We start from the raw sequence: 19154 nt of genomic DNA on the forward strand, positions 1-19154 counted from the left end.
CAATCGGAAACTCATTTTTGTCAAGGGCTGAGTAGATAACGTCAAGGAGACTAATGATTGCATCGTTGGTGCTCTTTTGGGACCGGAAGCCAAACTGGCAGGGGCTGAGTACGTCGAATTTTACGAGGTAGGAATAGAGGTGTTTGTAAATAATTTTTTCAAATATTTTTGATAGAATGGGTAGATTTGATATTGGTCTATAATTGTTTATGTCCGCCGGATTGCCTCCTTTATGGACTGGCGTTACTCTTGCTTTTTTGAGGATATCAGGGAAGGTGTGATACTCTATAGATTTGTTGAACAGTAGTGCTATGGGTGGGGCAAGGGCATGGGAGGCTCTCTTGTACACAATGGACGGAATTTCACTGGTGTTCCCTGCCTTGGTTTTTAGAGAATGTATGAATTTTAGAGAATTTATTTCGCGAGCAGCTGCCGTTTCGGGCAGGAAAAACACTAAGACTAAAACTTAATACTAATTGAGATTAAAGCATAAATTGTGTTGAGAAAAAATAAGAAAAAATGAAAAAAAGGGGGGGGGGGGGACATGACAGAAAAAAAAAGCAAAAATACAATTTGGTCAACAAACAGCATTGTTTCAAGTAGTAGACATGGGTTGACATTTTGGGGGTGAGGTAGGTTACATGGAGTTAATAAGGTAGTACTTTGTTTTTATCTTAAATGGATAATCTCAATTAGTATTAAGTTTTAGTCTTAGTGTTTTTCCTGCCCGAAACGCTTTGCGTAATAGTGGCTTTAGGCATTGTATGTACTAGCTCTATCTATAAATCCATCAACTTTTGTATCTTACCATGTATGTATGTACCTTACCTGAATAAAATTTATTTATTTATTATTTATTTATTATTTATGATAGGTTTTGGGCAGGTCTTGACATGCCCGAAAGCCTTTGCGAGTTAGTTGCTTAAAATAATGTAAGAACACCAATGTTATGTACTCTCTCAAGAAAATGTATCTTCTTGTATATAAATGAATAAATAAATAAATTCGTTTGACTAATTCTAATGCATGTAGGCGAGAACAGCTGTGAACGCCAGCTGGCACACAAGTACATGAGCGTCCAAAAGTCTTTTACACAAAAGACATGTACAGATAGGCGTGTAGCGAGTAGATTATCCCAATAATATACTCGCTCCAAATGCATTGTTAATATTCCTGTCAACCTTTGGAGATGAATGAGGTGAGGCGTTGCCCGGGCAACACGGTGAGGTACGTGTTGCCCGAGCATATAAGCAGCAGAATAGCAAACATTAACCAGAGTCTACTTTCAAGTGTGGTCTAGAGCAGACACTTGCGAGATACTGTACCGACGCTCAGTGCGCTCAACTCACACCAAAGTATCACCTGTGTACTTCTGTATATTCGACCAAATATATATATAGTATCTTAGTGTCTGTGTTTATTTGTCACCATACTTTACGTAACAATAGAACCGTTACATTGGTGACCCCAGAGAGTTTCGACGATACCCAGCCACGATGGACTACAACATTGACTCTCACTGGACCTCCACTGCTGCTGCTTGCTGTGGACCCCAGCCACCTGTCGTGGAACGTTGCCAACACCCTTGCCACAGCTATGATTTTCATCGCGATCATCTCTGCATTTTCATCTGCTACGGCTTGCTGCTCCACGATCACTACTCACTCATCTGGCAGCTTCATCAGTAACTACATAATGTGGGATCTACAGCCTGTCCTGCCTACTTTCCGTCGCTGCTAGGGCACTGCTTGTTCTACAGGGGCGCCCATGAAAGCTGCTCTTTCGTCAGATTCATCGACACGTTCACTGCATTCTGATACTCTGCCGACTCAAGCACCTTGCGCAGTACAGGATTTTTTTTTACAGCTTGCGTTTCCAACTCTTCGTCGCCTCCAGGACAATTCAGCTCTAGCAGTGATTCCCTCGTTGTCCTAACTACGTGCCTACATTACCTCCTAATGTCCTGGTGCCCGAGCCCATCCGCCCCGGATCTAAATGCTCCACCAGCGACCCAAGGACGCAACAATTATGCACATTCTTCTCTCCTGCTACACCGAGCTTGTCCACACACTGCTACATCTTTTGGTACCAGACTACAATTTCCACAGTCAACAATGTAGTACTCGGCGTGTACAGTCCTAATCAACCCAAGACGCTACAGCTTCGACACAGAGCAGACAGCAGACTATAATAATAATAATAATAATAATAATAATTTTTATTTAGGTAAGGTACATACATAAAGAGATTTTACAAAGTTTGTTGGCTTTATAGATAGAGCTAGTACATACAATGCCTAAAGCCACTATTACGCAAAGCGTTTCGGGCAGGAAAAACATAATGACTAAAGCTTAAAACTAATGGGTAAAAAGAAAAGATGTGATGAGTACATATAAAAAATAGAGGTAAAAGAGGGGGGAACATTTTTGAAAAAGCAGCACAAATACAATTACAAATTATTACAGAAAATTACATTCAAACAGCGATGATTTGAACAACAAAAAACATTAAACACTACGAAAACAAAAACACTACGACCGCATCGAGCCGCCACGCTCTCGCTCCCCGAGTTCAGTTAGTTTAGTTCATTTATTATGCACCCCATACCCATCTTGTGGGCGGTAGTGGAAAGGGTTACAGAGGCACATAATGGGCTCAGGGACTGAAGCCCACAATTCATTTAGCTAAGCAAGTTACAATCTTGATGAGCTAGTTACAAAATTCAATATAAGTCATCACATAGTTCAGACACTCACAATTCTCAATCGAGCCGCCACGCTCTCCCACATAGAGCTCCACGATGCATGTAGGACTCCGGCCTCACTCAGCTCTCTGCTCTGCTCCAGGCTTCGTCTCAACGTCTGCTACACTGCTAAATCCAGAGACACATCCGCCGACTACGCAGTTCACTTTTCGACCACAGTTACCAGCAGCACCGCCACCTACGACAACGGACGATCCTGTACGACCTCCCACCCTACAAACCCCAGTTACCAGCCGCACCACAACCTGATCCTACGACGACGGACGATCCTGTGCGACCTCCCACCCTACGACCCCAGTTAGATGACATCAGCGAAGAGGAGGAAGTTAACTTTGATGGTTATGTAACGCGAGCAGGTCGTACAATTCACCGACCAGCTAAGTTCCTTGATCAAGTATTTTTCCTTTCATCCCCTGGGAGGGGGAGTTCTGTAGCAAGTAGATTATCCCAATAATATACTCGCTCCAAATGCATTGTTAATATTCCTGTCAACCTTTGGAGATGAATGAGGTGAGGCGTTGCCAGGGCAACACGGTGAGGTGTTGCCCGAGCATATAAGCAGCAGAATAGCAAACATTAACCAGAGTCTACTTTCAAATGTGGTCTAGAGCAGACACTTGCGAGATACTGTACCTGTACCTGCCTGTACCGACGCTCAGTGCGCTCAACTCACACCAAAGTATCACCTGTGTACTTCTGTATATTCGACCAAATATATATATAGTACCTTAGTGTCTGTGTTTATTTGTCACCATACTTTACGTAACAATAGAACCGTTACAGGCGTGTAGCTTCTGACTTCGTTTTTATTTATTATTATTACATATCAGGCGCTTACCTTTAATGCTTATTATTATATACAAATATAACTATCACATAATAAATGTTAAAGGAGTTTATCCAAAAACTGGCAAAAATGTTGTGTTTTGTGCGTTGTATCGTGTTTGTGGTCATTCGGGTGTGTTGTGTTTACGCTGGAGGGCGGCGTCCTTACCAAGCCCGGATTATGTCCATTACATCACTAAACTTCATTTAATAACTATATGCCTGTTAAGAAGAAGATTTTAATCGTTAGTAGCATTATATTGTCGTTTTAATATTGAACACGTACACACATGCGAAACGTCCAAAGCTGTTGTACGAAGTGGTAAAAATATTAGTGTGCGATGATGTCAGTGTACAAAGTGTCTTGTATCGGACGGAGGAGTGTGGTGGGATCATCAGTACTGTAAGCGATCATAAACAGTTGGACAGTGGAGGCTGGACTGGTGGCGCGGCGTTTAGTGTGTGTGGTTATTCACGAATATTTTAATTTGATATCACAAGTGATGTAAGTATTCCTGTTGTACAAATAATAGTAATAATAATAATTACTATTATCTATAGACTCAACTTCAGTACCCACATACAACACATAACTAAGAAAGTCTAAAACAGTTGGTATACTCTCCAAAATCAGATATTATGTTCCTAACTCTGCTCTCATCTCTCTATATTATGCACTAATCTATCCCTATCTTAATTATGGTATCTGTGCATGGGGTTCAACCACTGCAAACCACCTCAAGTCCATCATCACCCAGCAAAAATCTGCTATCAGAATAATATCAAATTCTGTTTTCAGACAACACACAGCCCCCTTGTTTAACTCCCTAAACATGCTAAACATAATCTCACTCCACAAATTCTCTTGTGCCAACTACATTTACAAAACCCTGTTCTTAAATGCAAATCCTTGTCTGAAACTCTTCTTGGACAGATGTAATAGGACCCATTATCACCACACCAGAAATAAATATCTCTTTGATATCCCCAGAGTTAAACTTAATCTGTGTAAACACTATCCAAATAAAGGGACCCAGTTTATGGAACTCACTCCCTACTGAATTGAAAAGCTGTCCAACTTTTACATCATTCAAAATCAATACTAAAACGTACCTAATTTCATCTTCATAGTTTTTCACTTTTTGCCTTAAAATTGCACTGTATCTATTGCTACCCAATCTCCCAACCTTTATGTTCCCAATTTGAACATCTTTACCATTGTGATCATTGCTGTTTTCTTATATGTGCTGCCTATCTGTTGCATGGTGTTTATAAATCTTGTTTATCTGTATCTTTTGCTACCCAGTCTCCCAATCTTTATGTACCCAATCTGAACATCTTTACCATTGTGATCATTGCTGTCTTATATGTGCTGTCAATCTGCTGTATGGTGTCTATTAATCTTGTTTAAATTACTAATCAAGCTGTCAATGTAATCAGAGCTTTAATATAACAATGTGCTTTAATATACTTACTTATCTCTCTCATCTCATTTTTCTCTTGTAATGTATCTTTATCATTTATCAATTCTGATTGAAATTACCTACTTAAAATTATCTGCTAGATTAAGGACCTGCCCGAAACGCTGCGCGTACTAGTGGCTTTACAAGAATGTAAATACTGTACTATCCAATGTATTCTCACAAACCCAATGTACCTTCTTGTATATATATAAATAAATAAATAAATAAATAAAATAAATATTAGTACCCGCAGGACACCTCCCTGCAGAGTACCTAGTTTAAAGTCTCCTGTTTATTTATCTATTTATTTATTTGTATATATACAAGAAGGTTTATATTAGAGTAAATTTCAAGATTTAATTAGATTTACATGTCATCTTTTTTTTCTTTTTCTTTTTTCTCTCGGAATTATCTATTGAGCTCACTTTGTTTTCTTAGGTTCATACCAATTATAGGATTTTAATTAACCATTACTAAGCTAATTATCTTCAAGATCATTTTACTTTATGATTATTATTTTTCTTATTATTTTTTATTTTACATTTATATTGTCAGTCTCTACTGATTTTTTGTTTTTTATTTTATGTAACTTCTGTGTCCTTCCTGGCTATCTATTGGATCTTTATTTTACTTCTAAATTGTTACTATTTTATTGTATTTGCTTTTATTCTTGTGTTTTGCTTTATCGTGTATCTTGTATCGTGATCCCTCTGCATCTCTATGCACACTGATATTGATCCTGATCAAAATCTTCTGTCTCATATCTACTCCAACCAGCACATTGATCATCATTATTGCAAGTATTTCACAGCACACCAGGCTAAAAACAAACTCAAACTCCAAAATAGCACCTGTCTATCAGTTTACAACCAAAATGTTAGATCACTTGGTAAACATTTTGACGATTTAAATGCATTACTCACAGCACTAGGTACTAACTTATCGTTCATTATCTTAACAGAAACTTGGCTAAATAAAGACTATACCCAACTCTACAACTTAGCTGGTTATAAAGCCATTCATAACTGTAGGCCTAATAAAAAAGGTGGTGGCACAGCTATATATTACCGAGATACATTTATCTGCAACAGTGTTATTAGTGACAGAGATGACTACTGTGAATATACTTTTGCTCAGTTTACAATTAAATCCCTTAAATCCTCTTTGACTATTGAATCCATCTATAGATTTCCCAATACTAACATAGCTTCTTTCTCAGACAACCTAAGGAATCTTATTATAAACAACAATCTCAACAAAAGCCACATCATTCTGGCAGGAGACTTTAATATTGACCTGGGTCAACAAAATTGCTCTCAAGTTGACTATTTCCTTAACAGCATGAACTCCTATATGCTAATCCCCTCAATCACCAAACCTACCCGAGTCACTCAAACATCAGCCACTACCTTGGACCACATATGGACAAACATAACAGCTCCCCTTGTATCTGGTATAATCTATGACAGAACAACTGACCACTATCCTACCTTTCTCATAGCGAACATGGACATAACACCACCAAAAAGCAAGAAACTTTCATTTAGGCTACACAGTGAATCAGCTTTAGGCAATCTTACAGATGCACTTCACAATATTAACTGGGATTCTGAATTCAATAATACCCAGGATATAAATTAGCTAACCTCTTCCTCTCCAAAACTCTAAGTCTCTACAACCTTCATTGTCCCCTTCTTACCAAGCAAGTAACTGACAAAAGATTAAACAATCCATGGCTCACAAGTGGCATTCTCAACTCAATCAACAAGAAACATGAATATGAAGAGAAACTTAGGATTGGCATAGTTTCAAAGGAAGTAGCTAAAAGGTACTCATCAATGCTTACCAGTATCATAAGAAAGGCAAAACTTGCATATTATGTGAATAGATTCAGTGAAGCAAAAGGCAACATGAAAAGCACTTGGAAAACAATCTCTAGTATCCTAGGAACTAAACAACACTCACATAACCAAATAAAACTCTACAAGGATGGGGATATACCGTCAACTGATTTAGAAATGGCAAATGAATTTAATAGTTTCTTTTCATCGGTTGGTGCTAATCTTGCCAGTAAAATCCCACAGACTCAGACACATATTAACACATCTCTCTCAGGCAGCTATCCAAACTCTCTTCTCCTTTCACCAATCAGCCCGGCAGATGTGTCCATCATACACTCTCTAAAAACCAAGGCAGGGAACACCAGTGAAATTGCGTCCATTGTGTGCAAGAGAGCCTCCCATGCCCTTGCCCCACCCATAGCACTACTGTTCAACAAATCTATAGTGTCACACCTTCCCTCATATCCTCAAAAAAGCAAGAGTAACACCAGTCCATAAAGGAGGCAATCCGGCGGACATAAACAATTATAGACCAATATCAAATCTACCCATTCTATCAAAAATATTTTAAAAAATTATTTACAAACAGCTCTATTCCTACCTCGTAAAATTCGACATACTCAGCCCCTGCCAGTTTGGCTTCCGGTCCCAAAAGAGCACCAACGATGCAATCATTAGTCTCCTTGACGTTATCTACTCAGCCCTTGACAAAAATGAGTTTCCGATTGGACTCTTCATTGACCTAAGAAAAGCCTTGGATACTGTTAATCACAACTACCTCTTACTTAAACTCCAGCATTATGGAATCCGAGGCCTTGCCCTTGACTACATCCGATCCTATCTTAGTGACAGACACCAATATGTAACCATCAATGATACAACTTCTTCCACTCTACCAATTACTGTTGGAGTGCCACAGGGCAGTATCTTAGGACCTCTTCTATTTCTTATATATATATAAACGATCTGCCTAATGTCTCTAATATTCTGAAACCTATATTGTTTGCTGACGATACTACCTTTATCTATTCAGACCTCAACCCACATACACTAAATAATGTTGTGAATAATGAATTAAAAAAAGTCCACTTATGGATGTCAACCAACAAACTAACATTAAACATCGAAAAGACTTACTACATCTTATTTGGAAGCAAATCATCAAATGCAATTCAGCTACAGATAGACAACATTAACATCAGTAATAAAAATGATGGCAAGTTTCTTGGCCTATTCCTAGACAAGAGACTCAACTTCAGCACCCACATTCAACACATAACTATGAAAGTCTCTAAGACAGTTGGTATACTCTCCAAAATCAGATATTATGTTCCTAACTCTGCTCTCCTCTCACTATATTATGCACTAATCTACCCCTATCTTAATTATGGTATCTGTGCATGGGGGTCTACCACTGCAAACCACCTTAATCCCATCATCACGCAGCAAAAATCTGCTATCAGAATAATAACTAACTCTGCTTTCAGACAACACTCAGCTCCCTTGTTTAATTACAACTGAAGGTACGTATACAGAAGACAACGAAGAAATTAGTGAAATTCTAAGAAGCCAGTATGAGGCTATGTTTAGCACACCAATAAACAATATGAAAGTTGATGAACTCTGAAGATTTTGAAAGAGAAATTGACAATATGCCCATGCACTCAGCTCCTGGGCCTGACTCATGGAATTCAGTATTCATAAAGAAATGTAAAGTACCAATAGCGCGAGCACTCAGCGTAATATGGAGAAAGTTAGCTCTGATCCTGTGGGATGCGATGATCTGTTTTATGCTTCTCATCTCGCTTGTTGGAAGGCAGTGCTTGCTACCTCCAGGAAATCTACCTGGGCCCTGGCTCTTAGGTTTTCTTCTCCTTTCTGTCCCTCGCTGTTTGAGGAATCTGCAGTTGTACGTATCACTCATACGGATGTATCACTCAGCGTAATATGGAGAAAGAGCCTGGATACAGGGGAGATAGCAGCTGCATTTAAATCTACAGATATAGCTCCTCTGCACAAGGGGGGGTAGTAAAGCCTTGGCAAAAAATTATAGACCAGTTGCACTAACATCCCACATAATAAAAGAGTTTGAAAGAGTGATTAGGAATCAAATTTCTAGTTTTATGGAAAATAATGAGCTACACAACCCAGGACAACATGGACTTAGAGCGGGCAGATCCTGTCTGTCACAGTTACTCAACCACTATGACAAAATCACAGAAGCTCTAGAAGAAAAGCAAAATGCAGATGTTGTATTCACAGACTTTGCAAAGGCTTTCGACAAATGTGACCATGGGGTGATAGCACACAAAATGAGGTCATTGGGAATAACTGGTAAAGTAGGATGCTGGATACTCAATTTCCTGTTGAACAGAACACAAAGAGTAACAGTCAATCAAATAAAATCGAGTCCAAGTGCAGTTAAAAGTTCTGTACCTCGAGGTACAGTCCTTGCACCACTACTGTTCCTTATTCTCATATCACATATAGACAAAAATACACGTTACAGCTTCTTGTCATCCTTTGCAGATGACACAAAAATCAGCATGAAAATTACCTCTGCTGAAGACATTGAAAAATTACAAGCAGATATCAACAAAGTTTTCAATTGGGCAACAGAAAATAACATGATGTTTAACAGTGATAAATTCCAGGTACTCAGGTACGGCAAAAATGAGGATCTGAAACATAATACAGGGTACAAAACCCAATCGAATCTTCCCATAGTAGGAAAACAGCATGTCAAGGATTTGGGAATAATGATGTCTGACAATCTAACGTTTAGGGAGCATAACCAAGCAAATATTGCATCAGCCAGAAAAATGATAGGATGGATTACGAGAACTTTCAAATCCAGGGATCCCATCACATTGGTTGTACTTTTCAAGTCACTTGTGTTGTCCCGTCTCGAGTACTGTTCAGTACTCACTTCCCTCTTCAGAACAGGAGAGATTGCTGAAATAGAGGGAATACAGAGAACATATATGGCACGCATAGACGAGATAAAGCACCTAAATTATTGGGATCGTCTCAAAGCTCTCCAAATGTACTCACTAAAAAGAAGATGAGAGAGATACAAAATAATATACATGTGGAAAATACTGGAGGGACAGGTCCCAAATCTGCACAGTAAAATAACAACGTACTGGAGTGAACGATATGGAAGAAAATGCAGAATAGAACCAGTGAAGAGCAGAGGTGCCATAGGCACAATCAGAGAACACTGTATAAACATCAGAGGTCTGCGGTTGTTCAACGTCCTACCATCGAATGTCAGAAATATTGCCGGAACAACTGTGGACATCTTCAAGAGAAAACTAGATTGTTTTCTTCAAGGAGTGCCGGACCAACCGGGCTGTGATAGGTATGTGGGCCTGCGGGCCGCTGCAAGCAACAGCCTGGTGGACCAAACTCACAAGTCAAGCCTGGCCTCGGGCCGGGCTTGGGGAGTAGAAGAACTCCCAGAACCCCATCAAGCAGGTATCACCACCACCACTGACACCACCACCATCACTGACACCACCACCACCACTGACACCACCACCATCACTGACTCCACCACCACCACTGACACCACCACCACCACCACTGACACCACCACCACCACTGACACCACCACCATCACTGACACCACTACCACCACTGACACCACCACCATCACTGACTCCAACACTGACACCACCACTGACACCACCAGCATCACTGACACCACCACCATCACTGACACCACTGACTCCACCACCACCACTGACTCCACCACCACCACTGACTCCACCACCACCACTGACTCCAGCACTGACACCACCACTGACACCACCACCATCACTGACACCACCACCACCACTGACACCACCACCATCACTAACACCACCACCACCACTGACTCCACCACCACCACTGACTCCAACACCACCACTGACTCCAACACTGACACCACCACCACCACTGACACCATTACCACCACTGACTCTACCCCCCAGCAACACCACCACCACTACTGACACCACCGTCACCAGTGACACCACCACCACTGACACCACCACCACCACTGACACCACCACCACCAGTGACACCACCATCACCAGTGACACCACCACCACCACTGACACCACCACCTCTGACACCACCAGTGACACCACCACCACCACTGAAACCACCATCACCACTGACACCACCACCACCACTGACACCACCACCACCACCACTGACACCACCACCACCACCACTGACACCACCACCACCACTGAAACCACCATCACCACTGACACCACCACCACCACTGACACCACCACCACCACTATCACCACCAGTGACACCACTGACACCACCACCACCAGTGATACCACCACTGACACTACCACCACTGACACTACCACCACTGACACTACCACCACTGACACCACCACCACTGACACCACCACCACTGACACCACCACCACTGACACCACCACTACTACCAGTGACACCACCACCACTGACACCACCACTACCACTGACACCACCACCACCACTGACACCACCACCACCACTGACACTACCACCAGTGAAACCACCTCCACCACTGACACCACCAGTGACACCACCACCACCACTGACACCACCACTACTACCAGTGACACCACCACCACTGACACCACCACTACCACTGACACCATCACCACCAGTGACACCACCACCACCACTGACACTACTAGTGACACCACCACCACCACTGACACCACCACCATCAGTGACAACACCATTACCACTGACACCACCACCACCACTGACACCAGTGACACTACCACTGGTATTGGGCTTTGATACCCAATTCTGGGTAATTTATATTAATGTTGTACATTACCTTACAGGATGGAGGGTGAGAGGGATATTGCTAAGGAGGCAGTGTTGGTCCACTCTGAGCCAGTACCCGAAGGAACTCCTACAGTCCAAGGTAGGTAATTCGTCATGATTAATGATTTTAAAGTGTATGGTTTTTTCAGTATTGTCTATTATATACTTGCTTTATGGATTTTCAAGTGGGGAGGCCCTTTGTTTCTCCCGGTAGTTGTCTCACTGAGTTGTCTCCCCACTACTGGATCACATCAGTTGTAGGAGTCCTGTTTGGCTTCTGGAGACCAGCGCCAGAATCTGGCTCACAGAGGTACCTCACAGAGATACAAGGAACAAGGGGATGACTCATATCACCCTCACTGGGAAGCATCCAGAAAGTCAGCCGTGCTTTTTAAACATCTTCAAGGGTCATAAGAAATGAAGTATTGAAACAGCCAAATGATTTTGCAAACAATTCATTTACAAATTTGGTTCACTTGAAACTAGCTGAATCTTGTCAGTATTGGTGGTTGCTACTAGGTGGCCCAGAGCCACTGGCTAACAACCAGTGTTAGCCAGTGGCTAACAACCAAAGTTGGTCCTGTTGCTGATGTTGACATGCTTAGCAGTGCTCCTTGGATTGCCAACTGGCAGTGGTTCCTACTGCTTCTCAACTAAATGCTGGCCATTGTTTGGCTTTCATCCTGTGGGGGCCATTTGCTTGTTGTAGCATTCTTCTCTTTTCAGTAATTGTTTCACATGTGTGTATTTCTTTCACTGCACTCTTGTGTGGACTTGGCAATTTTATGCTTCGAGCTGCATGTGCTCAGGGTTACTCTTCCCTGGGTGCTTATCTAACAAAGACTCTGCACTGACAGTTATTTCTCTGGTCTGTTTGGGTGTTTATAAGGGAGTTTCTGAGGGGAGCCTCTTTGGCTCCCTGGAGCTATCCAGGCTGATATGGCTACCTTGCCTTACCTTGAGGTTACCTTGAGGTGATTCTGGGGATTAGCGACCCCGCGGCCCGGTCGTCGACCAGGCCTCCTGGTTGCTGGACTGGTCAACCAGGCTGTTGGATGCAGCTGCTCCCAGCCTGATGTATGAGTCACAGCCTGGTTGATCAGGTATCCTTTGGAGGTATTTGTCAAGTTCTCTCTTGAACACTGCGAGGGGTCGGCCAGTTATGCCCTTATGTGTAGTGGAAGCGTGTTGAACAGTCTCGAGCCTCTGATGTTGATAGAGTTCTCTCTCAGAGTACCTGTTGTACCTCTGCTCTTCAACGGGGGTATTCTGCACATCCTGCCATGCCTTCTGGTCTCATGTGCTGTTATTTCTGTGTGCAGGTTTGGGACCAGCCTCTCTACTATATTAGACTTTGGCATCAGTTAATGTGAATGAAATTTTAGGCCTACCAGGGACCACAAGCCAGAACCTGGCCCCTTTAAAGAGGCACGAGGAGTGATGGCCTACAGAAACCCTGTGAGGTTGGAAGCATTCTATGTCTGCCATCGACTGGGTCAGGCACCCCAGAAAGGTAAGCGTCCTATTCTGAATAAGAAATTGCTACTGAAAACCAAACTAGTGGACAGAACTCCTCAAATGAAAACAAATAAACGAGCATGATGTCACCACGTCACCGCGCCACTTGTCTGCGCAGCTGTCCCCTCCCTGGAAGGGAAAAAGGGGAAACCCCAGACCCTCATGCCGGCTATTCATACCTCAGTTCTTTGGCTGATGTGATTGGCAACAGTCGTGTGACTCTGGCTCCTGATTTTCTGTCCTCCTACAGCTCAGTACCTTGTGGTGTGGTGCTATTTCTCTGGTGGTGCAAGAGCCAAGAGTAATTTCACAAGTACTCGGGCTGCATGCGCCTAGGGTCACCTTCCCTAGGTGCCCTATAAGTACTGCCTTGGGGCTTGAGGCCACCTTCCACAAGTCACCTTACCTTGAGGTGCTTCCGGGGCTTAGCGTCCCCGCGGCCCGGTCGTCGACCAGGCCTCCTGGTTGCTGGACTGATCAACCTTGACCTTGGGATCTACCTCTGCTTGGTCTTTCGCTGCTCGGTGATTGACTGCCCTTAGTGTGCTGGTGTGTTTCATGTACCCTTGTTTGCCTTTGGGTATGAGTAGTTTCCACTGGTAGGGGCACAAGGTACTGCACAGTTAGTTTTCACCTCTCATAGTAGCCGGCTTTGTTCCGCCTGGGTACGTTATCCTCTTGCAGTGTTTTTCTTTTATTTTTTGTTTCCTGCCTGGTGGGGGATTCTGCCTCTGGTTTTGGTTATCTCCTATTGTTCTATTGTTCTCTAGGTCCCCCTGTGAGTGGAGATGTCCCAGGGGGGGGGATGTCAGCTTTTAGCAGTTTTCTTGGTAGACTTGATTTGGGCACAGGTTAGCAGTACCCTGCCTGGGCTTCCCTTAGCGTGTTTCCTGTGTAAGGGTTCTGGGAAACCCTGCGGGAGCACTTGGGTCTGATGGATGTGTCCCTTGGGTCCCCTCTCGCCTTGTGCGAATTTGAAGGTTGCTCTGTTCCCCTGTCTCAGGGTGATATTCACCACTTCTGCCTCCGTCGTGCTGCTTGCTGGGTCAGTGACACCTTTGACCCAGAGTGCTGTGAGTTTTGTTGCTTGTTTGTGACTCAGTTCACCCAGTCCACTGATGACTCTGTTCAGGTGCAGGCAGCTCAGGCGTTGCATGCTAGGTTTAGGTTGCTGCAACGTGCTAGGTTGGTTGTTGACCCAGAAGCTCCGAGGCTGCTCCGTTTTGGTTATAGGGAATTGGACTTGGGGGTGTTGGTCGCTTCGACCTTGGTTCAGTCTGTGCCCTCTCTTCCTTCTCCTGCTATGGTTCGTTCTGGTCCTCCCTCCCTTCTGCTTCTGGTTCCGAAGCATCTAAGGGTTTTGTTTGATTGGGACTCGGGCAGTCTCGGGGAATGCCCCTTTCGGAGTGGCGACTGAGGCCTTTGAGCCTGATCCTCCTGCCGAAGCGTATGAGTCTGACCAGTGGGCCCCCTTCTGTCCTGCTTTTATGGCTGCCCTGGCTTTTTCTTGTGTGGCCGTGGCTTTGGGGAACAGCTCGGTTCCGGGTCCTGCTCTGGAGGTTACCGGGGTGGGGGAAAGGCTGACTTGAGGGGTCTTGGGCCCCATTGGACCCCACTGGGAATTTTTCTTCCCTCTGAGCAGGGTTTACTGTTACAGGGGTGGAGTTTTCTTTTTCCTCTGCCTCGTGAGTTGGATTTGGTGTCAGCCCCTCCCTGGGTTCGGTTCCGTGTCCCTTCGGATCCGTCGGTCCTGTCCTTCCGGAGGCTTCTCGTTTCCCACCTCATGAGGTGCAGGAAGTCATTGCAGTGCAACCCAGATTCTGCCTCCATAATGGATCCTTCTTCGTTCAGGTTTGAATCTTCATTTCCTCACTGGGTTCGTTATGAGGTTCTGGAGTCGTCCTGGCTAGCGGACTGCCCTGTCTTGTCATTGGAGGCTTGGCATATGTTCTGTCGGTCCAGCATGCTGGAGCAGCATGAGGCTGGGAGAGTGGTCCAGGTTTGCCTGGGGGACAAATTTGAGCACTTCAGTGTATGCTTGTTCGCCCCTACCCTTCCTCGGGATATTAGCAAGGTGCAGCTTCACGTGCAGGTTCCCTCCCTTTGAGCTGCACTGGTTGCTGAGGACTTGCGCACTCGTGGGCTGTTGGCGTCGGTCTTGCGGTTCTTTTCCTTCCTTGAGCTGTCCTCGGATTGGCTTACGGAGGATGTGAAGGCGCTTGGGGTCGTTCCTGGGTCTGGTGCTTGGTCTCAGCGGCATGTGCATCGTTTGCACTACTGAAGCTGTTCGCGCCGATCCTGTGGGATGCAATGATCTGATTATGCTTCTCGTCTCGCTTGTTGGAAGGCAGTGCTCGCTACCTCCAGGAAATCTGCCTGGGCCCTGGCTCTTAGGTTTTCCTCTCCTTTCGGTCCCTCGCTGTTTGAGGAATCTGCGGTTGTACGTATCACTCGTATGAACGTATCACTCAGCGTAATATGGAGAAAGAGCCTGGATACAGGGGAGATAGCAGCTGCACTTAAATCTACAGATATAGCTCCTCTGCACAAAGGGGGGTAGTAAAGCCTTGGCAAAAAATTGTAGACCAGTTGCACTAACATCCCACATAATAAAAGTGTTTGAAAGAGTGATTAGGAATCAAATTTCTACTTTTATCGAAAATAATGAGCTACACAACCCAGGACAACATGGATTTAGAGCGGGCAGATCCTGTCTGTCACAGTTACTCAACCACTATGACAAAATCACAGAAGCTCTAGAAGAAAAGCAAAATGCAGATGTTGTATACACAGACTTTGCAAAGGTGTTTGACAAATGTGACCATGGGGTGATAGCACACAAAATGAGGTCAATGGGAATAACTGGTAAAGTAGGATGCTAGATACTCAATTTCTTGTCGAATGGAACTCAAAGAGTAACAGTCAATCAAATAAAATCGAGTCCAAGCGCAGTTAAAAGCTCTGTACCTCAAGGTACAGTCCTTGCACCACTACTGTTCCTTATTCTCATATCACATATAGACAAAAATACACGTCACAGCTTCTTGTCATCCTTTGCAGATGACACAAAAATCAGCATGAAAATTACCTCTGCTGAAGACATTGAAAAATTACAAGCAGATATTTACAAAGTTTTCGTTTGGGCAGCAGAAAATAACATGATGTTTAACAGTGATAAATTTCAGGTATTCAGGTATGGCAAAAATGAGGATCTGAAACATAATACAGGGTACAAAACACAATCGAATCTGCCCATAGTAGGAAAACAGCATGTCAAGGATTTGGGAATAATGATGTCCGACAATCTAACGTTTAGGGAACATATCCAAGCAAATTTTGCGTCGGCCAGAAAAAATGATAGGATGGATTACGAGAACTTTCAAATCCAGGGATCCCATCACAATGGTTGTACTCTTCAAGTCACTTGTGTTGCCTCATCTCGAGTACTGCTCAGTACTCACTTCCTCCTTCAGAGCAGGAGAGATTGCTGAAATAGAGGCAATACAGAGAACATACACGGCACACATAGACGAGATAAAACACCTGAATTATTGGGACTGTCTCAAAGCTCTCCAAATGTACTCTCTAGAAAGGAGATGAGAGAGATACCAAATAATATATACATGGAAAATACTGGAGGGCTAGGTCCCAAATCTACACAGTAAAATAAGAACGTACTGGAGTGAACGATATGGAAGAAAATGCAGAATAGAACCAGTGAAGAGCAGAGGTGCCATAGGCACAATCAGAGAACACTGTATAAACATCAGAGGTCCGCGGTTGTTCAATGTCCTACCAGCGAGCATAAGAAATATTGCCGGAACAACCGTGGACATCTTCAAGAGAAAACTGGACTGTTTTCTAAGAGAAGTTCCGGATGAGCCGGGCTGTGGTGGGTATGTGGGCCTGAGGGCCACTCCAAGCAACAGTCTGGTGGACCAAACTCTCACAAATTGAGCCTGGTCTCGGGCCGGGCTTGGGGAGTAGAAGAACTCCCAGAACCCCATCAATCAGGTATCAACCAGGTATCAATCCCTGGTCGCCTGTGGCATATGCCCCCGGGGGCCACTAGCACACCTACCTTGAGGTTACCTTGAGGTGCTTCCGGGGCTTAGTGTCCCCGCGGCCCGGTCGTCGACCAGGCCTCCTGGTTGCTGGACTGATCAACCAGGCTGTTAGACGCGGCTGCTCGCAGCCTGACGTATGAGTCACAGCCTGGTTGATCAGGTAAATCACCTGGCTCAAGATGCACCTGGATCAGGTGATCACCTGGCTCAAGATGCGCCAGTTGCCACAAATATATTTTTGTTCATTTTTTGTGCACAGTTCCAAATACATTTTATTTGTTTTTTGTGCCAATCCTATGTATAATGAACACTTACACTATATTATGGCAGTAGAACATCCGTACTGTCCGAAGACAATGTGTTACGTGCATGACACATGTGTACACATATGTTGCATGTATTTCCCATGCATCATGCTAATTTATGTATATATACAATCTATTTACACACTGTACACTATCGCACAGTATATTCATTCACCATCAATACACTCAGAACTCTACGAGTGTCAGCTGCCACACCCAGCCAGTCTCCCTCACTCCTCCAACATCTTACTCGCCAACATTGCTCCTCCCACCATACTGTTATTGTTTTTATTACACTATTTACACATGTTATGTATACCTATCTACATGTTTTATTCACCAGAACTGTGCAAGTAAGCCAGTATTGTGTCCAAACTTTACAGTGGGCACCATACACTGCATGAGAAATCACACAGCAGCCAGCAGATGACACTTCAATTACATCACCTCCCTCACCAAAATAGCTCCTCCCAGCATACTCCTGTTGCAGTTATTACACTATATACACACATTGTATATACCCATGTACAAATGTGCGCCATAGCGAACCACTAAGCTAGTACAGTTAGCAAAGCAAGAGTGGCTGCCCCACACACACAGTGAGGCCACCTCGATTCTCTCCCTCGCTCCCTCACCACAATTCCTCCTCCCACAATACTATGCACCTATGTACATGGGCATATACACACATTGCATATACCCCATGTACAATTGTGTTCACAATAGCGAACCACTAGGTAGTATGATAAGCAAAACAAGAGTGGCTGCCACACACACACACACACACACAGTGAGGCTACCTCGATTCTCTCCCTCCCTCCCTCACCACAATTCCTCCTCCCACAATACTACGCTCAGCGTTAATTATCACCAAAATCCTGCTGTTATCACAATCCTGGTCACTAAATCTTGTAAATGAATAATTGACCACAAATTTATTTTGTAAAGGAACCTAGGAAGTCATTTGAAGATTCCTAGATGGACGAAATTATGCTGTGGTGCTGTGGCTAGCGCTGTGAACATTGTAAACAGCATTAAATCACTGACATTTGAACATTGTACATAGTCATTATCACACTCAGGCTCTTCTGTAATACTATCATGGCTAAATAATACAAGTTATATATATATATTTTGACATTATTTGGCGATGCTGTGGTCACAAGCTGAACAGCAGTGCTGTGAGCTCATGCTGTGTGCGCCAGCCTTGGTTGCTCACTCAGTACTGAGGCTCTCACACCCGGGAATGTGGCCCATGATTTTTTTTAAAGATGGCATCTGTTTACAAGAGCCCTGGGAAAGCTGATGTGAATCCCATGTAGCCGCAGGAGTTTTGAATGGAACACTAAAAATAAAAATACCCAGAGGCACATTGCGCACCCCTGACGTGGGCCTGCAGGCGCGTTGTGCAGATTAAGGGTTAAACCTAGCTCTCACTACAACACAGTTTACAGGAAAAGCCACTAAAAGCAAGCACAAAACCACTGAGCTGAACAGAACACCAGAGCCAACATGGGAGAGCAGCAACCTGGTAACCG

General features: G+C 43.8%; 1 protein-coding gene across 1 annotated transcript in view; it reads left to right on the forward strand.

Moving 5' to 3' along the window:
- Nucleotides 1-3960: 3960 nt before the first annotated feature.
- Nucleotides 3961-19154, forward strand: part of LOC138364286 (probable deoxyhypusine synthase) — a 59310-nt gene continuing 44116 nt past the window's right edge. The window contains exons 1-2 of the mRNA XM_069323864.1: nucleotides 3961-4094; nucleotides 11744-11826. Coding sequence (XP_069179965.1) covers nucleotides 4093-4094; nucleotides 11744-11826 — 85 coding nt within the window. The 5' untranslated portion in view covers nucleotides 3961-4092. The remainder of the gene's footprint in view (nucleotides 4095-11743; nucleotides 11827-19154) is intronic.

This window comes from Procambarus clarkii, chromosome 13, assembly GCF_040958095.1.
Source record: "Procambarus clarkii isolate CNS0578487 chromosome 13, FALCON_Pclarkii_2.0, whole genome shotgun sequence".
Classification (NCBI taxonomy): Eukaryota; Metazoa; Arthropoda; class Malacostraca; order Decapoda; family Cambaridae; genus Procambarus; species Procambarus clarkii.